Consider the following 16467-nt stretch of genomic DNA (forward strand, 5'->3'; position numbering starts at 1 on the left):
TAGACGCAGCAGCCCTTCCCTCCTTCCACTGGGGGTATTTACATTTTTACCATTATAATGGATGGCACTCATCAGATTATCACTCTTAAAATGGCACCTACAACTATACCAGCAGAGAGAGGTTTGAGTTACAATTTTACCACATTTGCTGATGTGGCACGCCACACTAGTCTCACACGCAGGCGCCCTGTCAGCAGGCTCAGGTGAAATGTCCTCTTTGTCCCTGATCTGATCATCTCTCCCCCTCTGACGGATGGGTCCCGCAGCTCATCTCACTTCCATGTGGACCGCACATGTAAGTTCTGTCTCCTACCTTTGGCGCATGAAGACCGAGGGCCAATGGCCGCCTGAAGCCCGGGCCGGCGAGCTTCATCAGGTGGTGCAGGTGGCCGTGCGATGTCCGAGATGGCCTTGTCCTCTACTGCAAGCGCTTTGTCACTATTAGGGAGCAGGGGCGCTTGTCCTCGGACCTCGCGGTGTGCGACCCCTTGTCCTGGGGGTATTTGTTGCCGCCACACATGACCGACGACTTGCTTGCCTCCGTAGGCTGCGGTCCGTGCCGGGCGCGGTCGCGAGCGGGGCCTCGACGCGGGACGCCGCGGCGGCGATGGCGCGCGACACCGGCAGCGGCGGGACGTGCTAGAGGCGTGCGGGATCCTGTACGGGGTGGCGTTGGTGCACGGGTACGCGGCGGCACAGACAGGTCGGGATCGGGGGCGACGCCGCGCTTGCGGGCGCGGGATCCGCGACGGCCGCAGCCGGGATGGCCGGAGCCAATCGCGATTTGCGAGTTCGACGAGCTCTCCACCATGCCGGTGTTGGGACTCGCTCTCCGAAGTTCGCTGGCCCAAGCTTCAAGCGGCCATTGGTCGTCGGTCTTCAGGTGCTGGAGGTAGGAGACGGAACTTCCATGTGGGGCCCACATGGAAGTGAGTTGAGCTACGGTACCCAGCTGTCAGAGAAGGGAGAGAGAGGAGCAGATCAGGGGGCAACGAGGACATTTCACCCGAGTTTGCTGACAAGGCGCCAGTGCGTGGGGCTGGCGTGGCGTGCCACGTCAGCAAATGTGGTAAAAATGTAACTCAAACTTTCCTCCACTGGTATAGTTGTAGGTGCCATTATAAGAGTGATAATTTGATGAGTGTCATCCGTTATAATAGTAAAAATGTAAAAACCCCTTCCACTGCCACGCGGGCCCCACCGAACCCGCCCCCTTCTCTACTACGCCCACTCCCATCTTGGAGAAGAAGAAGAAGCCGCACTCGCCGCCCCCCATCAAAATCGCCACGCGAACCCGAAGAGATCCGCAAACCCTACCTCACGCAAGCACGCCCGCGCGCGCACTCGGGATCCTCGAGCCGAGGAGGAGGAGGAGCGGGAGGAGGAGGAAGGAGGAGCGTCGAGGATGTTCCGCAACCAATACGACACCGACGTGACGACATGGAGCCCCCAGGGGCGGCTCTTCCAGGTGGAGTACGCCATGGAGGCCGTCAAGCAGGGCTCCGCCTGCGTGGGGCTCCGATCCCGCACCCACGCCGTCCTCGCCGCCGCCAACAAGCCCGCCTCCGAGCTTTCGTCCTACCAGCGCAAGGTCTTCCGCGTCGCCGACCACGCCGGGGTCGCGCTGGCGGGGCTCACCGCCGACGGCCGCGTCCTCTCGCGTTTCCTCCGGAACGAGTGCATCAACCACTCCTTCGTCTACGAGTCGCCGCTCCCCGTTTCCAGGCTCGCGCTCAGGCTCGCCGACAAGGCGCAGGTCCGTTCCTCCCGATGCGCATCTCGTCATTCCTTTTTCCTTATGCGAACCCGCATCGATAGTGAAAAATTAGGATTGCCATGGTTTTTTTCGCCGTGCAAGTCAGGATCTGAGGTCCAGTTTGATAAGGTCTTCTCCTGATGCGCTTCATGTTGGGATTTATTAGAATTTTCCAGATATAGATTTTTTTCCCAGTAGTATATCAAGGTTGTACTGAAAAGTCACAGTCCCCATGTCTGAAGTCTGAACTCCTCCCTCCCCATCTTCACCTGGTGACATTCTGATTGTAGTTGAGGACTTTGCTAAGTATGGTCCTGTCTGTGTGTGTTCACGACTCCAGGTCGAGAGGTGCTTAACTGCTTCAATCCAACTGTATACATCAGCTTGATGTGGTATTAGGCTTTGCTAATGTTGTGGAATTTGGTGTTACAGCCACTTCTGAAAAGCTGACACTATGTCGAATGTTGTTGAATTTGCTCTATGGTTTTACCGCAGCTTGTGAGACACTGACACTAAGTTGAACTAAGGACACACATGGTAGGATTTAACTTAAGAGCAACTGAAAATGATTCACATAAATTCACTAATCTGTATATCTTGCAACAGACTGAGGGAGATATAGATCACAAATAAAATCACAAAATGAATTCTTGTTCTAGTTAGGAAAGATGTTTCAAGCATTAATAATTATTGTTTTGACTGTGGCCCATCAAATATGAGAGTGTATTGTGGTTCACTGCGAACAAGCAGGAGCTGTTCTTTCTCTTGTCATCATTTTATTCTCCATTGTTACTTTGTTGCTGTTTATAAAGAATTTTAGGATATGATAAGTTATTTTTTTCTGCTGCTTGTTCAAAACGGTGTGTATTTGGCAAACCTATGGTCTTACCGTACTGCATATACACATAATGATGGCATAGATGCAGTTGCCTTGCAATGGCCTTTATAGTGGCAAATCCCAATTGAGCACCACATAATCAGCAATCTGATATCTATACTCCCTGTTATGTACTTATGTTTCATATGCTCATTTTTTTTCTTAATCATTCTTTTGCACTTATTCACAATGAACTACCTGAACTTGCTTGCACTTGTCTGATTAGTGGCATATCATGGCACTTCTAGTTATTTTCATTTTCTATTATGCAATAATAATTTCCATGATGTGCTATATTTTAATTACATAACATTGATCATTGTAACTTATAAATAGCCATTCTGACAGTTTCTCTCAATTATGCTACTGTCTCCTTAGGATCTATATTTTTCACCCTTAAGCAACTTACTACATCAAAGAGATTTGGAGTCTGGTACTCATGTACTGGTGCATTGGGATCTTAGGCTAAAGATGTTTCTAGCGTTGCTTAGTTGGGCAAGGGGTTTGGATAGTCTAACAAAACTAGCGTTTGAAGGATAGCTAGATTGTACCGGCAAGGATACCGGCAAGGAAATCCTTTTCTCAAAGGAGACCTGAGTTTGGCTTTGTCTTAGTGGAAACAGTCTCTTGTGGAAGCTAAAGTCTGCTCTGTCTGGTGCACATCCTCCACTTGATTTTGAATGTACTCATGTAAACGTATTTGTATTTTCTTGATTATGGTGCTTTATTTTGGGGTACAGGCTAGTTCTGTTCTTCCCGCAGTTATCAGCTTAGTTCTGGTCATTTTATAGTCAAACACCATGCTGAATCAGATAATCTCTTCAATAAACATCTATTACTTGTAAGGAAGAATATTCTTTAGGAGAACCAAGAATCAATATTTGTTATATACATGCATTGTTTTACATTTTAAGTGGATGTGTAGTCACCTTCTCTTAAATGCGGTTGCAGGTTTGCACACAGCGGTCATGGAAGAGGCCTTATGGTGTTGGCCTCCTTGTTGCCGGACTGGATGAGTCTGGAGCTCATCTGTATTACAACTGCCCCAGCGGGAACTATTTTGAGTACCAGGCTTTTGCCATCGGTTCTCGCTCCCAAGCTGCCAAGACTTTCCTCGAGCGCAGGTTCGAGGGCTACAACGACTACACCCCAGAGCAACTCATCAAGGATGCCCTCTCTGCCATTAAGGAGACTCTGCAAGGCGAGAAGCTGACCAGCTCCAACTGCACCGTGGCCATCGTCGGCAGGAAGGACGACGGCACCCTCGAGCCATTCGAGACGATTGATGCAAAGAGGATCCAGGAGATAATCGACTCCATGGAGGCTGTTGAGGAGGCGCCTGCAGAGCCCAGCTCCATGCAGGAGGAGGAAAGGGGCTCGGACGCCGCTCCCATGGACATCTAGACCGGAATACACCCCATATGAACCCTCTACACCGCATTCCGAGTTTCCAAAGACTAGACTGTTTTAGAAAGTTGTATTGTGACCCTTGTGTACGATTTGCTTCCATGCTTCGGCTTTGCGACGGTCCCTTTGACGAACAGTTGGGTTTGGACTGATTATTTTATCATGTGACGTGAACAAATCATTTCGTTTCGGAGGCCGTCCTGACTTCGCATATCAGTTGTGCCTGAGATGATCATGCTTTGTTTACCGGTTGATATAAGGGCAGTCTTAGTGGAAAGTGTTATCGCACAATTGCCATTGCCAAGACTCTAAATTAGGTAAATTGAGTTGGAGGAGTGCTATGGTGATGACACTTCTCTCACATCTCATAATATCCAACATTTTCTCTTTTGTGCCATGTCAGCAAATTTAATGCTCATGATACTTTCATGACACTCTCACTGAAATTGACCTAAGTTTTCCAGCATGATTTTTGTGCTGGAAGTGGCAGTCCTAGTGTCCCAGTTTATAGTTTGGTACTCTCCAATATACACATTAATTGCTCTGTTCGGCTGGCTGGGGCTGGTAGATAGTGCTGATTTGTTATAAGAGAAAAATACTGCTGGCTTGTAACTAATTCTGATTTTTAGTGAGAGAAAAACACTGCTGGCTGGCTGACAAACCAGCTGAACAGAATAACACCACAACCTTCACGACATGCTAACCCACACGTAGCATATTTATATAACTATACTTAGGATCTGCATGGATATTACTTAGAGTCTGTTCGGATATTTTTAAGTTTTTGAAAGTTTAGCCAGTTAGTAGTACTTTTACCTTGCACCAAATCCACACCAGCTACAGACAGTTGAATAGAGTGATTAGCATTACTGTTTGGATGGAACTAGTGCATCCAAACTAGTGTTAAATTTTAGCACTTTTGGTTATTAAACATAAGAGCATCTCCAAGAGCCTCTTTAAAATGAATTGGTTAGCAAAAAATAGCACAAGTATAGTAAAAATGGGATCCAACAGACTCTCTAAAGTCTAGAGCTCGCTACCCAACTCGCTAACCCACCACCTCCGCTCGCATTGTTTCCCGAGCGGCGCGGTTCGCCATCCCCTCCGGGTTCCCCGTGCGTGGCTTCCCGGAGCTCCTCCGCCCACCTCCTGCTCGCCCTCCGCCGGCTCGCCGCCATGGCCCTCTGCGTTGGCCTCCTCCGGCCGCCGCCCTCTGCTAGCGGCGGAACTCGCACGGCGGCGGAGCGGCGGAACTCGCACGGCGGCGTCGCTCCTCTCGATGCGGCCCCCGCCGCCGCCCCTACCCTGGGGCTTCTTCTTCTTGCAGCGGCCCGCTTGGGCCATGGTGGAGGGGAGCTCCGGTGGACCTGATGGCCGCGCGTATGGAGCACGGCGGCGCGTAGAGAGGGCGGCAGCGCCGCTCTAGTCGGGGGAAGGTAGGGGCGGCGGCGCTGCTCATTTGCCGGAGGGGATGGTTGAAGCGTCCCCTCATAAGAGAAGACTTAAATGTGATACAAAGCACCAGTCCCAGGAGGCTGATGCCACATTTATTACATCAGATGGTTCAAAACCGTACAAACCTTGGAGGACACTCGATACAGATAATGATAATAATTAACCAAACTACGACATAACACCAGACCGCAAACCACATGGGGTCTAGCACGGGCTCAGAGTACTGCGACAGTGGAGGCATCTCGACAGGGCCGGTTCCACAGGCAAAGTTGGGTGCAGAACGATAACCCTACTCGGCGTCGTCTGGAACGAAGTCTGGGTCTTCTTCTGTAAAAATTAAGAGTGGGGTGAGTACAAACGTACTCAGCAAGTCCAACCACACCCACGGAGGGGTTACATCAGAGTAATATGCATAGGTAAATCAAGGATAAGGTTACGGTTTAATTTGCAGCAAAAACGATATTTTATGCAGGGGTTTATTTTAAAGAAAACCTTTTAGAAATCAGTTTTTTTTGGCAGTAACACAGAGTTCAGGTTTTAAAACTGCTACCGGACTCCCCGTCCGTCGTAACACACGGCACAACTGCCGGACACAATTCCAAAACAACTCACACCAGCCCATCCCAATAAAACACTAGTTATGTGACCACACCGTAACTCGCCCAATACCGTGGGCACGGACTATTCGAATAGATTCTTAACTCTGCAGAGGTGTGCAACTTTACCCACAAGTAGGATACCACAACTCGAACACCGTCGTATCGGTGTAGATCCCAACATAGCCATTACCCACCATAGCTAAGCCTGACTAGCCATCACGGGATGTACCAAGGGGTCATTGACCGTTCACTTAGGTATAACCGGGCATAAGTCTCTCGGGGCTTATCCCTTTTCCTTAGCCACCCGTTGCTCTCAGCTCTCCTGATGGCTACCACACCAACTAGTGGGATTTATGCTACGCCGTTGCCCATTCAACGGTCGAGTGGTTTGCACGATAGTGGAGTTAGGTGAGATGACACACCAACTCGGTCCTTAGACACGACAAGATGGATATCTCCCTTCTTTGCCCTGCCACACAGGCATAAGCACACCAATCGGCAATTCACACAGAAATGCCGTCCATCCCGTCCAAACTCATCTTTCGAAAATCCACATTTTATCCCTTCCCACACACACACACATTTTCTTTATCAAATAAATCATATTATGAGTAAAGTCCTAAGCGTTCTAGTGTCGATTAACGTCCAAGCAAAATCAGACATTAATCTAGGTGGTCAAGGAATGGTTATCACAAATCAAGGGGTGGCTATCCAACCGTGTTTTCATGCAAGCAAAACATATGTAATTTTATAAAGCAGGCCATGGGGTTGTGTTTATAAAAGCTAGGACTGAAACATGCATCAAAGGATGGGATTGAACTTGCCGTCTTCAAAGCCTTCTGGGATGTCCTGTCCTTCGGGCTCGGGGTCGCGGAACTGATCCTCGTTCACCTGCTCATAGTACTGCTCGTCGACGGGCTCTCCTTCGTTCACTCCGTGGTCTACAACGCATACAAAACACTCAATCAAAACAAAGAAATAACGATTTATCGTTGAGCTCGAAACGGGGACACATAAAATATAGGGCATGGAGTGATATTTTTGGGTGTGCTTCTAATGGCATGGTCAAAACTATATTAAGAGAGACGTGGTAAAGTTTTGGGTAGATCCGAGGTCTTTAGGCGCATATAATGATAGGTCAAAAGGGTGTTTAGGGCCTAACAGGGGTTCATGGACCTGTTTGTGATTATATTCGAGAAGGCAGGGGTTTGGTTTGAATTTTAAAAACTTCTTGGGTCATACTAAAAGGGTCCGGGGCTTATTTATAAATGTTTTCATGAGGTGGGGGTCTGATTTTAAAATAAGATAAAGGACAGGGTTTCTTTTGCAAAAATAGCAAGGAGTGGGGGGTTTCTTTTCTGAATCAAGGGAAAGGGAGGGGGTTTTGGGCTAAATGGCCCCTTTCTTCCTCCTCTCTCCACGGGAAAACAGGGGAGGCGGTCAGGGGGGCGTCGGCGGCGCTCAGCCGGCGGCCCTGGGCCTCGGGAACGGCCGGAGTAGGGGCGAAAGGGGGAGGGCGACGTGGGAGGTCGAATCCCCTCCTTAATTTGAGCGGGGGAGGTCCGTGGAGGTGGCGCCACGGTGGCGGGCGGCGGCGGGCGACGGCGAGCTTGGGGGCGGCGCCACGGAGCTCGTCGGCGGACCGGTCCCTGGGGAAAAGGAGGAGGGGATCTCGAGGATCCCAGAGCCTACCTTGGCTCGAGCCGAGGTGCTGCGGAGAGGGGTGCCCCGCGATGGCCGGCGTTCGGGAGCGGCGGCTATGGTGAATGGCGGTGCTAGGGAACCAAGGGGACTGCGGGCGGTGGTGGCTTGGGATGTGAAGCTCGAGGGTGACGCGAGGGTCCCCTTTATAGGGCAAGTGAGGCGGTGGAGGTGGGAGCAGGGCAGCGGCGGCGTCAACGGCGGCGCTGTGCTAGGGTCGCCGGCGTCGTACGTGCATAGGGCGACGGCGTGCGCTGCGAGGCGGGATGTGACGCGTCGAGGAGGCGGCGACCGGCGTAGGCGGCGCTGTTCGGGCGTCAACGGCAGGCTGCAAGCGGCGTGGGGCACGGTGTGCAGGCGTGGCGTGGCCGGTACGGGCGCGCGTGAGCGCGGCCAGACGGCCGTGGCGTGTGCGCGTGGTCGGGCCGATGCGCGCGCACAGGAGCTGGGACGGGCGGCGCAGTTCGGCGCGCCGTGTGCGCGTGTGCTCGCGGAGGGGAGCGCGGAGTGCGGGGCAGGGAGCAAGGCGGTGGCGAGCGGCGCGGCGCTCGGGCTGGTGCGCCGAACAGCTGCTGCGGCCGAGTGTGCGCGTGCGCGCGAGGGGGAGCGGGGCAGGGCAGGCCGGGGAACGGCGCGCGCGGCTGTGGGGCGAGGTCGGGGACCGTGCGGCGTGCGCGCAGCCGAGCAAGAGGGGCAGCGCGGCCGGGCGGCGCACGGGAGCGGCAAAGCAGAGAGGGAGGGGGGGGGCCGAGCGCGCGGGGGTAGGAGAAAGGAGAGAGAGGGAGAGGGAAGGAGAGAGAAAAGAAAGGAGAAAAAGAAAATGGGAAAAAGAAAAGAAAGGGGAAAAAGAAAAAGGAGGGAAGAGGGTAATGGAGAGAGAGGAAGGGCGGGATTCGTGCCGACGCGATGCGGCCCCGGCCGGCCACGCGCGACGGTCGCGTGCGCTCGGCGGGATTCGCGACGTGGTCTACGGCTGGTCGGCCACGCGCGTGTCGCGCGGAGAGGGGGATGGGACAACGGGTGTTCGGGACAGAGAAATGATCTCGGGATTTGGGGTTCAGGGTTTTAGAAGAATCTCGAGCTCAACGATGAAAATGCTTTTGGAGAGAAAAAGTATTTTAGTGCGTGATTTAGCCTTGCTTGATTTTTGGGATGTTACAAACCTACCCCACTTAAAATGAATCTCGTCCTCGAGATTCGGCTGATTCCTAAACAGGTGGGGAAATTCCTTCTTCAGAGCGTCTTCGCGTTCCCACGTAGCTTCTTTTACTCCGTGTCTGCTCCACTGAACTCTGCAAATTCGTACTTCGGAGTTTCTGGTCCTCCTGGTTACAGTATCCAGAATCTTGACTGGTATTTTCTGATATCGCAAGTCTGGCTGGAGATCTATCGTTTCTATTGGCACATGCTCTGCCTCGGGTACCCTCAAACACCTTCTCAATTGCGAGACATGGAATACTGGGTGTATATTCGACATTTCTTCTGGTAGCTCCAGACGGTACGCTACTGCTCCGACTTTCTTCAGAACTCGGTATGGTCCAATGTATCGGGGAGCCAACTTTCCATGTACCTGAAATCTTCGGGTTCCTCGAATGGGTGACACCTTGAGATACACGAAATCTCCTAGGTTGAAGCTTATTTCGCGTCTTTTCTTGTCAGCGTAGCTCTTTTGTCTTGACTGGGCTGCTTTCAGCTTTCCTCTAATCTCGGCGACTCTTTCTTCTGCTTCCTTGATGAGTGCGGGGCCGACTAGGGCACGTTCTCCAACTTCTGACCACATCAGCGGTGTTCTGCACTTTCTTCCGTAGAGAGCTTCAAACGGTGACATGCCCAAGCTTGCTTGGTACCCATTGTTGTATGAGAACTCGGCATAGGGTAAGCTTTGTTCCCAATCTTTGCCATAAGTGAGGACACACGCTCTCAGCATATCTTCCATAATCTGATTCACTCTTTCTGTCTGACCATCTGTCTGTGGGTGATAAGCGGAGCTAAAGTCTAGCTTGGTGCCCATAGCTTTATGCAAACTTTTCCAAAATCTAGAGGTGAACTGGGTCCCTCTATCTGAAACAATTCGGCTGGGCACACCATGCAATTTCACTATGTTTTCCACATAGAGCCTGGCCAGCTTTTCTCCGCCGTAGTTGGTCCTTACGGGTATGAAGTGGGCCGCTTTAGTGAGTCGGTCCACTATTACCCATATGGAATCATGTCCTTTCTGTGTTCTGGGTAGTCCTACCACAAAATCCATCCCTATTTCATCCCATTTCCAAACCGGGATAGGTAGGGGTTGCAACAATCCTGCCGGCTTCTGGTGCTCAGCTTTGATTCTTTGGCAAGTATCACAACGGGCGACAAATCGTGCAATATCTGCCTTCATCCCATTCCACCAATATTTCTGTCTTAAGTCCATATACATCTTGGTGGAGCCTGGGTGAATGGAGTAGGCCGAATTGTGGGCTTCATCCATTATTATTTGCCTGAAATCTCCTTTCTGGGGCACACAAATTCTATATTTATACCATAGCATTCCTCTTTTATCCACTCTAAAGTCTGGTGCCTTATTTTCTCCGGTCTGCCTCCGGATTTCCATCAGTCCTTTGTCCGATCTTTGGGCTTTTCTGATTCTTTCTTCCAGAGTGGATTGGACGTTCAGCACTTGACTGGAGCCCCGAGGGACAATGTGCACATTTAATCGTGCCATTTCCTCTCGTAAATGGTCATTCTTGGGCCCGTAGGATTTCCGACTTAGGGCATCGGCTACCACATTTGCTTTACCAGGGTGATAATGGATTTCCAGATTATAATCTTTGACTAATTCCAGCCATCTCCTTTGTCTCAAGTTCAAGTCTGGCTGGGTGAAGATATACTTCAGACTTTTATGGTCGGTAAAGATTTTGCACTTATTTCCAATCAAATAATGCCTCCAAATCTTAAGTGCGTGCACTACGGCTGCAAGTTCCAAGTCATGGGTCGGGTAGTTTTGCTCATGGGTCCTGAGCTGACGGGAAGCATATGCAATGACTTTCCCGTTTTGCATTAGCACACAACCCAATCCTTGTCGGGACGCGTCACAATAGATGACAAAATCCCGATGAATATCCGGCAGGGTTAGCACTGGGGCTGTCGTCAATTTTCGCTTCAACTCCTGGAAGCTCCTTTCACACGACTCCGTCCAGGTGAACTTCTTTTCTTTCTTGAGCAGCTCTGTCATGGGTCGGGCTATCTTAGAAAATCCCTCAATGAATCTCCGATAATACCCAGCTAATCCGAGAAAACTTCTGATCTCACTGACATTGGTTGGTTGCTGCCAGTTGGAGACTGCTTCGACCTTCTCGGGATCCACTGCTACTCCTTCCGCGGTCAAGATATGACCAAGGAAAGCTACTTTCTCTAGCCAGAACTCACACTTGCTAAATTTGGCGTATAGCCTATGCATTCTCAGTTTCTCCAGAACTACCCTCAGGTGTTGCTCGTGCTCCTGAATACTCTTCGAGTAAATAAGTATGTCGTCAATGAAGACTACGACAAACTTATCTAACTCGTCCATAAACACTTTGTTCATGAGGTTCATGAAATAGGCAGGTGCATTTGTCAGTCCAAAAGACATCACCGTAAACTCAAACTGACCATACCGGGTGACAAAAGCTGTTTTCGGGATGTCGCTCTCCCTGATCTTGAGCTGAAAATAGCCGGACCTCAGGTCAATCTTGGAAAAGTACCTGGCTCCTTTTAACTGGTCAAAAAGATCATCGATCCTGGGGAGGGGGGTACTTGTTTTTGATAGTGACTTCGTTTAGTGCCCGGTAGTCTACACATAACCTCATACTTCCATCCTTCTTCTTGACAAATAAAACCGGGGCTCCCCAAGGTGACGAACTTGGCCTGATGAAGCCAATCCGTTGCAACTCCTCTAGTTGTTTCTTTAACTCCGCCAACTCGGAGGCTGCCATCCTATAAGGTCTCTTGGCTATGGGGGCAGTTCCAGGGACAAGGTCAATAACAAACTCTACATCCCTATCTGGCGGCATACCAGGAAGTTCTTCCGGGAAGACATCTGGATACTCGTTCACTACTGGGACTTCTTCCAAGGACTTGCCTTCCATACTGAATATTATCGGGTTTGCTCCGCTTTCCCGGGTGTGACAGGTCACTCGGACTCCCTCTGGGTTTGTTAGATGCACTACCTTGTCCGTACAACCTATGAGGCCATTGTGTTCGCTTAGCCAGTCCATTCCAAGGATCACATCTATCCCTTCTGACTTAAGTACTACTAGGTCTGCTAGAAACTCTACCCCACTTAAATTGATCCTTACCTGTAGACAACCCAGTTGACACCTGATGTCTCCTCCGGGCGTCCGGGTTAATAAGGGTGTTTTTAGTAGTACTGTAGGTATTTTATGTTTCTCCACAAAACTTGAGGATATGAATGAGTGTGATGCTCCAGAATCGAACAGTACTATTGCAAGAGTTGAGCTGACTAGGTACTCACCGAGTACTACGCCCTAGGCTCCTTGAGCCTCCTGTGCGTCGATGTGGTTGACGCGGGCTCGTCCAAAAGACTGCTGGGGTTGCCTCTGCTGGTTGTTGTTGTTGTTGTTGCTGTTGCCGCGGAGGGGCACTCGGTTGGCACCGGTCAGAACTGGCTTAGGTCCGTTCACTGTGTTGGAGAAAGCTGATGTAGCCGGCTTGTTCTTGGCATAAGGACAGTCGACGATGAAATGACCCGTCTCCCGATAGTTGAAGCAGGCCCTCACATTGCTGTTGTTGTTGGTGACCTGGCTTGCATTACTCTGAGGGGCCCTCAAGGTGTTCTGGCTTCTGAGCTGGGTGTTAGGGACCCGTGGTCCCGTCACTTGAGACTGAGTTCTGTACTGCATTGGGGCTTGGGACCTTGGTGCGTTGTAGCTGAAGCTTCTGGGCTTCTGGAAACGATCCTGCTGGTGTACCTTGCTCTCCAAAAACTTGCGCTTGTTATCCTTTCTTTCATCGATCTTGGCCCTCTCTGTGAGGATTGCCTTGTTCATCAGGGTGTTGAAATCAGGGTAGATCTGAGGAGTGAGCAGGGTCCTGAGTTCTGGGTTCAGTCCCTTTTTGAATATATCCTGCTTCTTTTCGTCTTCGTTCACTTCTTCTGGTGCATAGCGAGCCAGTTCCATAAACTGGTGTGTATACTCTTCCACCGTCATATTCCCCTGCTGAAGTGCGCGAAATTCATCCGCCTTGCGCTTCATGGTGGCCGAGGGGATGTGGTAACGGCAGAATTCCCTCACGAATTCATTCCAGGTGATGGTGGAGGCATCTCGGGCAGCAGCGCAGTAATTCTCCCACCAGGCTAAGGCAGTCCCGGTGAGTTGATGTGCAGCCAAAAGAACTTTATCTCGATCCTGGCACCCAAATGGCTCGAGCTTCCTCTGGATCACGCGGAGCCAGTCATCTGCATCCAAGGGGTTGCTGGATCCGGCAAAAGTGGGTGGCTTTGCCCTCAGAAAAGCTGTCAGCTTGTCATTAAAGGTTTGCTCTCGTGGCTGCCTGTTCACTAGAGCATTGGCCAGTGTCTCCAGTATGAGAGTCTGGTTATGGATTATTTGTGCCAGATCCGTGAAGGGTGGTGGTGGCAGCTGTGCACCAAGATTTTCTCCTCTGCCCTGACTCACTTCTTGTTCTTCCTGAGGATGGTTTTGCCCGTCAGGGTGTACTCCTGCATCAGCGGCTGCAGGGTCCCTGACGCGGGAGGCCCTCGTGATGCTCCGGGAAACCATCTGCAGATCAAGTGGATTGGGACTAAGATTAGGTGATGTTTAAGTTGTTTAATTCGTATTTTTGAAAAGGCAGTATCTTTCTACTGCCGAAAATCACACAAGCACACAACATACCAAACAACAAGCACAACAACATCATTACTGCAAGGGGGGGTACAACACGGGGCAAGGCCAAACGCGTACTACACGTCCGGGTACAGAACTTCAAAAGAAAAGGGGGTACAGAACTTCTTCGGACCACACGGCTTCATTCCTTGACGGTTGCTAGCACATTAGGCAGACTCGACGGCTTGAGTGGGTTCCTCCCTCGGAAGGGAACTCACGTCCTCCGGGGAAATGAGTGGTCCTGGCTCGCCGTCCTCTAGGTCTCCGTTTTCCCGGGGTTGTGTCATGGCTTCTCTTGCGGCGGCGGCCGTAGACCTTCCAAGATTCTCGGGTGGGGCTCGTGGGTTTCCAACGAGTGATCCCCATCCCATGACGGGCGTTCCGAGCAGAACATGGTCTTCTCCTATTGCCGGGACTGGGGTTCCACTTCTAGTCCATTCCAACATGCGCTGGTCCCGGGCTTGTCTGAGACTTTCCTGAGCAACTGCTTCACTGCTGACCGTGGCTGCGGCTCTTGCCTCAGCTTGGACTACTCGGATCTGCTGCAGTCTTACCGCGAGCTCTGCTTGCTCGGCTCGACGGGTCTGTTCCCTCAGCAAGTTGGCTTGCTCGTCAAAGAGCTGATCCAAGGAGGCTAGATAGGTAGCTACTTGGTACAGGAGGACTTCTTCATGGCGGCGCCGTTCCAGGCTTCTCATTCGAGCTTCCCAAACTGGAGTTCTGATGGCTGGTGGAAAGAACCTTATTGGTGTGGGGGTGAGGTGTCTTTCGAAAATCCGGCACAGGTAACGAAGTGCTTTCCTGACGGCTAGGGGATAGGTGTCCTGGTGCCTAAACCCTGTAGCGGTCACTCACCATGACAGGATGTCGGGGTAGCGGTCACTTCTGGCGACGACTAGGATCACCCTGCAGCGGAGAGTGCCATGATGCTCATACTCTCTGCTGTAGTACCTTGGGCGTTCCGTGACTCCAAGGCTTTCCAGGGCATTGATCAAGAGGCTGGGGAAACCAGGTGCAGCTTGGCAATCGCCCTGGGTCCATCCTTCCTCAGCCATCTGAAAACAAAGATAGGGTGAAAAACTTGCACAATTATTTGAGGTACACAAAAGGGGTAGATGACATTTATTATTGCAACATGGTGGGGTACAACTTCATGGGTACACGATTATTAGGGCAAAAGTTCTAACTTGGGTGCTACTCCTATCAAGGGGATTTCTTCTCGATCTTGAGAGGGCGCTTCTTCAGTGGGAGATACTGATCCATCATATCATCCTCGGTCTGAGTTCCTTTATCCCAGTGGGTTTCTTCAGGTTCTTCTTCTTCAGTTTGAGTTCCAACATCCCAATGGGTTTCCATGGGCTCTTCCTCTTCGGTCTGGATGTCTACATCCCATTGAGCCTCTTCGGGTTCCTCTTCTTCGTCTTCCTCTATCCATCCACCTATTCCCCAGTGAGCCTTGTACCTCCGCATTCGGGCTTGGAGAGCGGCTAGAGAATTCTCGGCGCGTGTGACTCTTGCCTGTTGTTCTTCCAGTTCTGCCTCTTTTTCTTCCATTTGGACTTGGAGGGCGGCTAGGGAATACTCGGCATGTACGGTCCTCGACCGTTGTTCATCCAGCTCCTGGGTTGCCTTTTCTGCTCTGTGGACTTGCTGCTTCAGTTGTGCTGCTTGCTCGCGGTAGAGCTCATCCAGGCCGGTGAGATAGATGGATAGGTGGGATACTGTGTCTTCCAGGTCTTCTTCTTCTCTCCCAAGCCCTCTCATCCGGGCAATCCATGTGCGTCCTCTTCCTTCAGTCGGCGGGAAAAATCCCATAGGAGTCCGCTGGAGGTGATGCCTGTAGATTACCCGTAGACGTCGTAGGGCTTTGCGGGCGGCTTTTCGATAGGTATCTGGGAAACGGAATCCAGTGGTGGAGATGAACCAAGGGTCCACATCAGGGTAGCGGGTGCTCCTTGCTATGAAGATCATCAGGTCACACCGAAGAGTGCCCTTGGAGTCGTACTCCCGATAGAGAAACTCTGGTGGGTCCACAACTCCAATGCGTTCCAGGCTGAGTATCAACAACTTAGGAAGGCCGGGCTCTGCGAAACAGATTCCGCCGATCCATCCATTGTCAGCCATCTGGAACAGGGCAAGAACCAAAGGTAAGTGTTTGTGTGAGGAAAGGATTAAAGATAGAAAAGTCCTAAGGTGAAAGGTCCTGAAAACGGGTTTCGCTCCAAGGGTCACGTCCTACGGCCAACCTATGGCTCTGATACCACCTGAAGTGTCCCCTCATAAGAGAAGACTTAAATGTGATACAAAGCACCAGTCCCAGGAGGCTGATGCCACATTTATTACATCAAATGGTTCAAAACTGTACAAACCTTGGAGGACACTCGATACAGATAATGATAATAATTAACCAAGCTACGACATAACACCAGACCGCAAACCACATGGGGTCTAGCACGGGCTCAGAGTACTGCGACAGTGGAGGCATCTCGACAGGGCCGGTTCCACAGGCAAAGTTGGGTGCAGAACGATAACCCTACTCGGCGTCGTCTGGAACGAAGTCTGGGTCTTCTTCTGTAAAAAGTAAGAGTGGGGTGAGTACAAACGTACTCAGGAAGTGCAACCACACCCACGGAGGGGTTACATCAGAGTAATATGCATAGGTAAATCAAGGATAAGGTTACGGTTTAATTTGCAGCAAAAACGATATTTTATGCAGGGGTTTATTTTAAAGAAAACCTTTTAGAAATCAGTTTTTTTTGGCAGTAACACAGAGTTCAGGTTTTAAAACTGCTACCGGACTCCCCGTCC

The 16467-nt window shown here is 51.0% G+C and overlaps 1 protein-coding gene across 1 annotated transcript; it reads left to right on the forward strand.

The window, feature by feature from the left end:
- The first annotated feature begins 1191 nt into the window (after positions 1–1191).
- Positions 1192–4251, forward strand: LOC120654579 (proteasome subunit alpha type-1-like). Its single transcript, XM_039932155.1, has 2 exons — positions 1192–1756; positions 3585–4251. The coding sequence occupies exons 1-2, from the start codon at positions 1406–1408 to the stop codon at positions 4035–4037; spliced, it is 804 nt and encodes a 267-aa protein (XP_039788089.1). The 5' UTR covers positions 1192–1405; the 3' UTR covers positions 4038–4251.
- The last annotated feature ends 12216 nt before the right edge of the window (positions 4252–16467 follow it).

Source organism: Panicum virgatum, chromosome 1N, assembly GCF_016808335.1.
Source record: "Panicum virgatum strain AP13 chromosome 1N, P.virgatum_v5, whole genome shotgun sequence".
NCBI classification, from domain to species: domain Eukaryota; kingdom Viridiplantae; phylum Streptophyta; class Magnoliopsida; order Poales; family Poaceae; genus Panicum; species Panicum virgatum.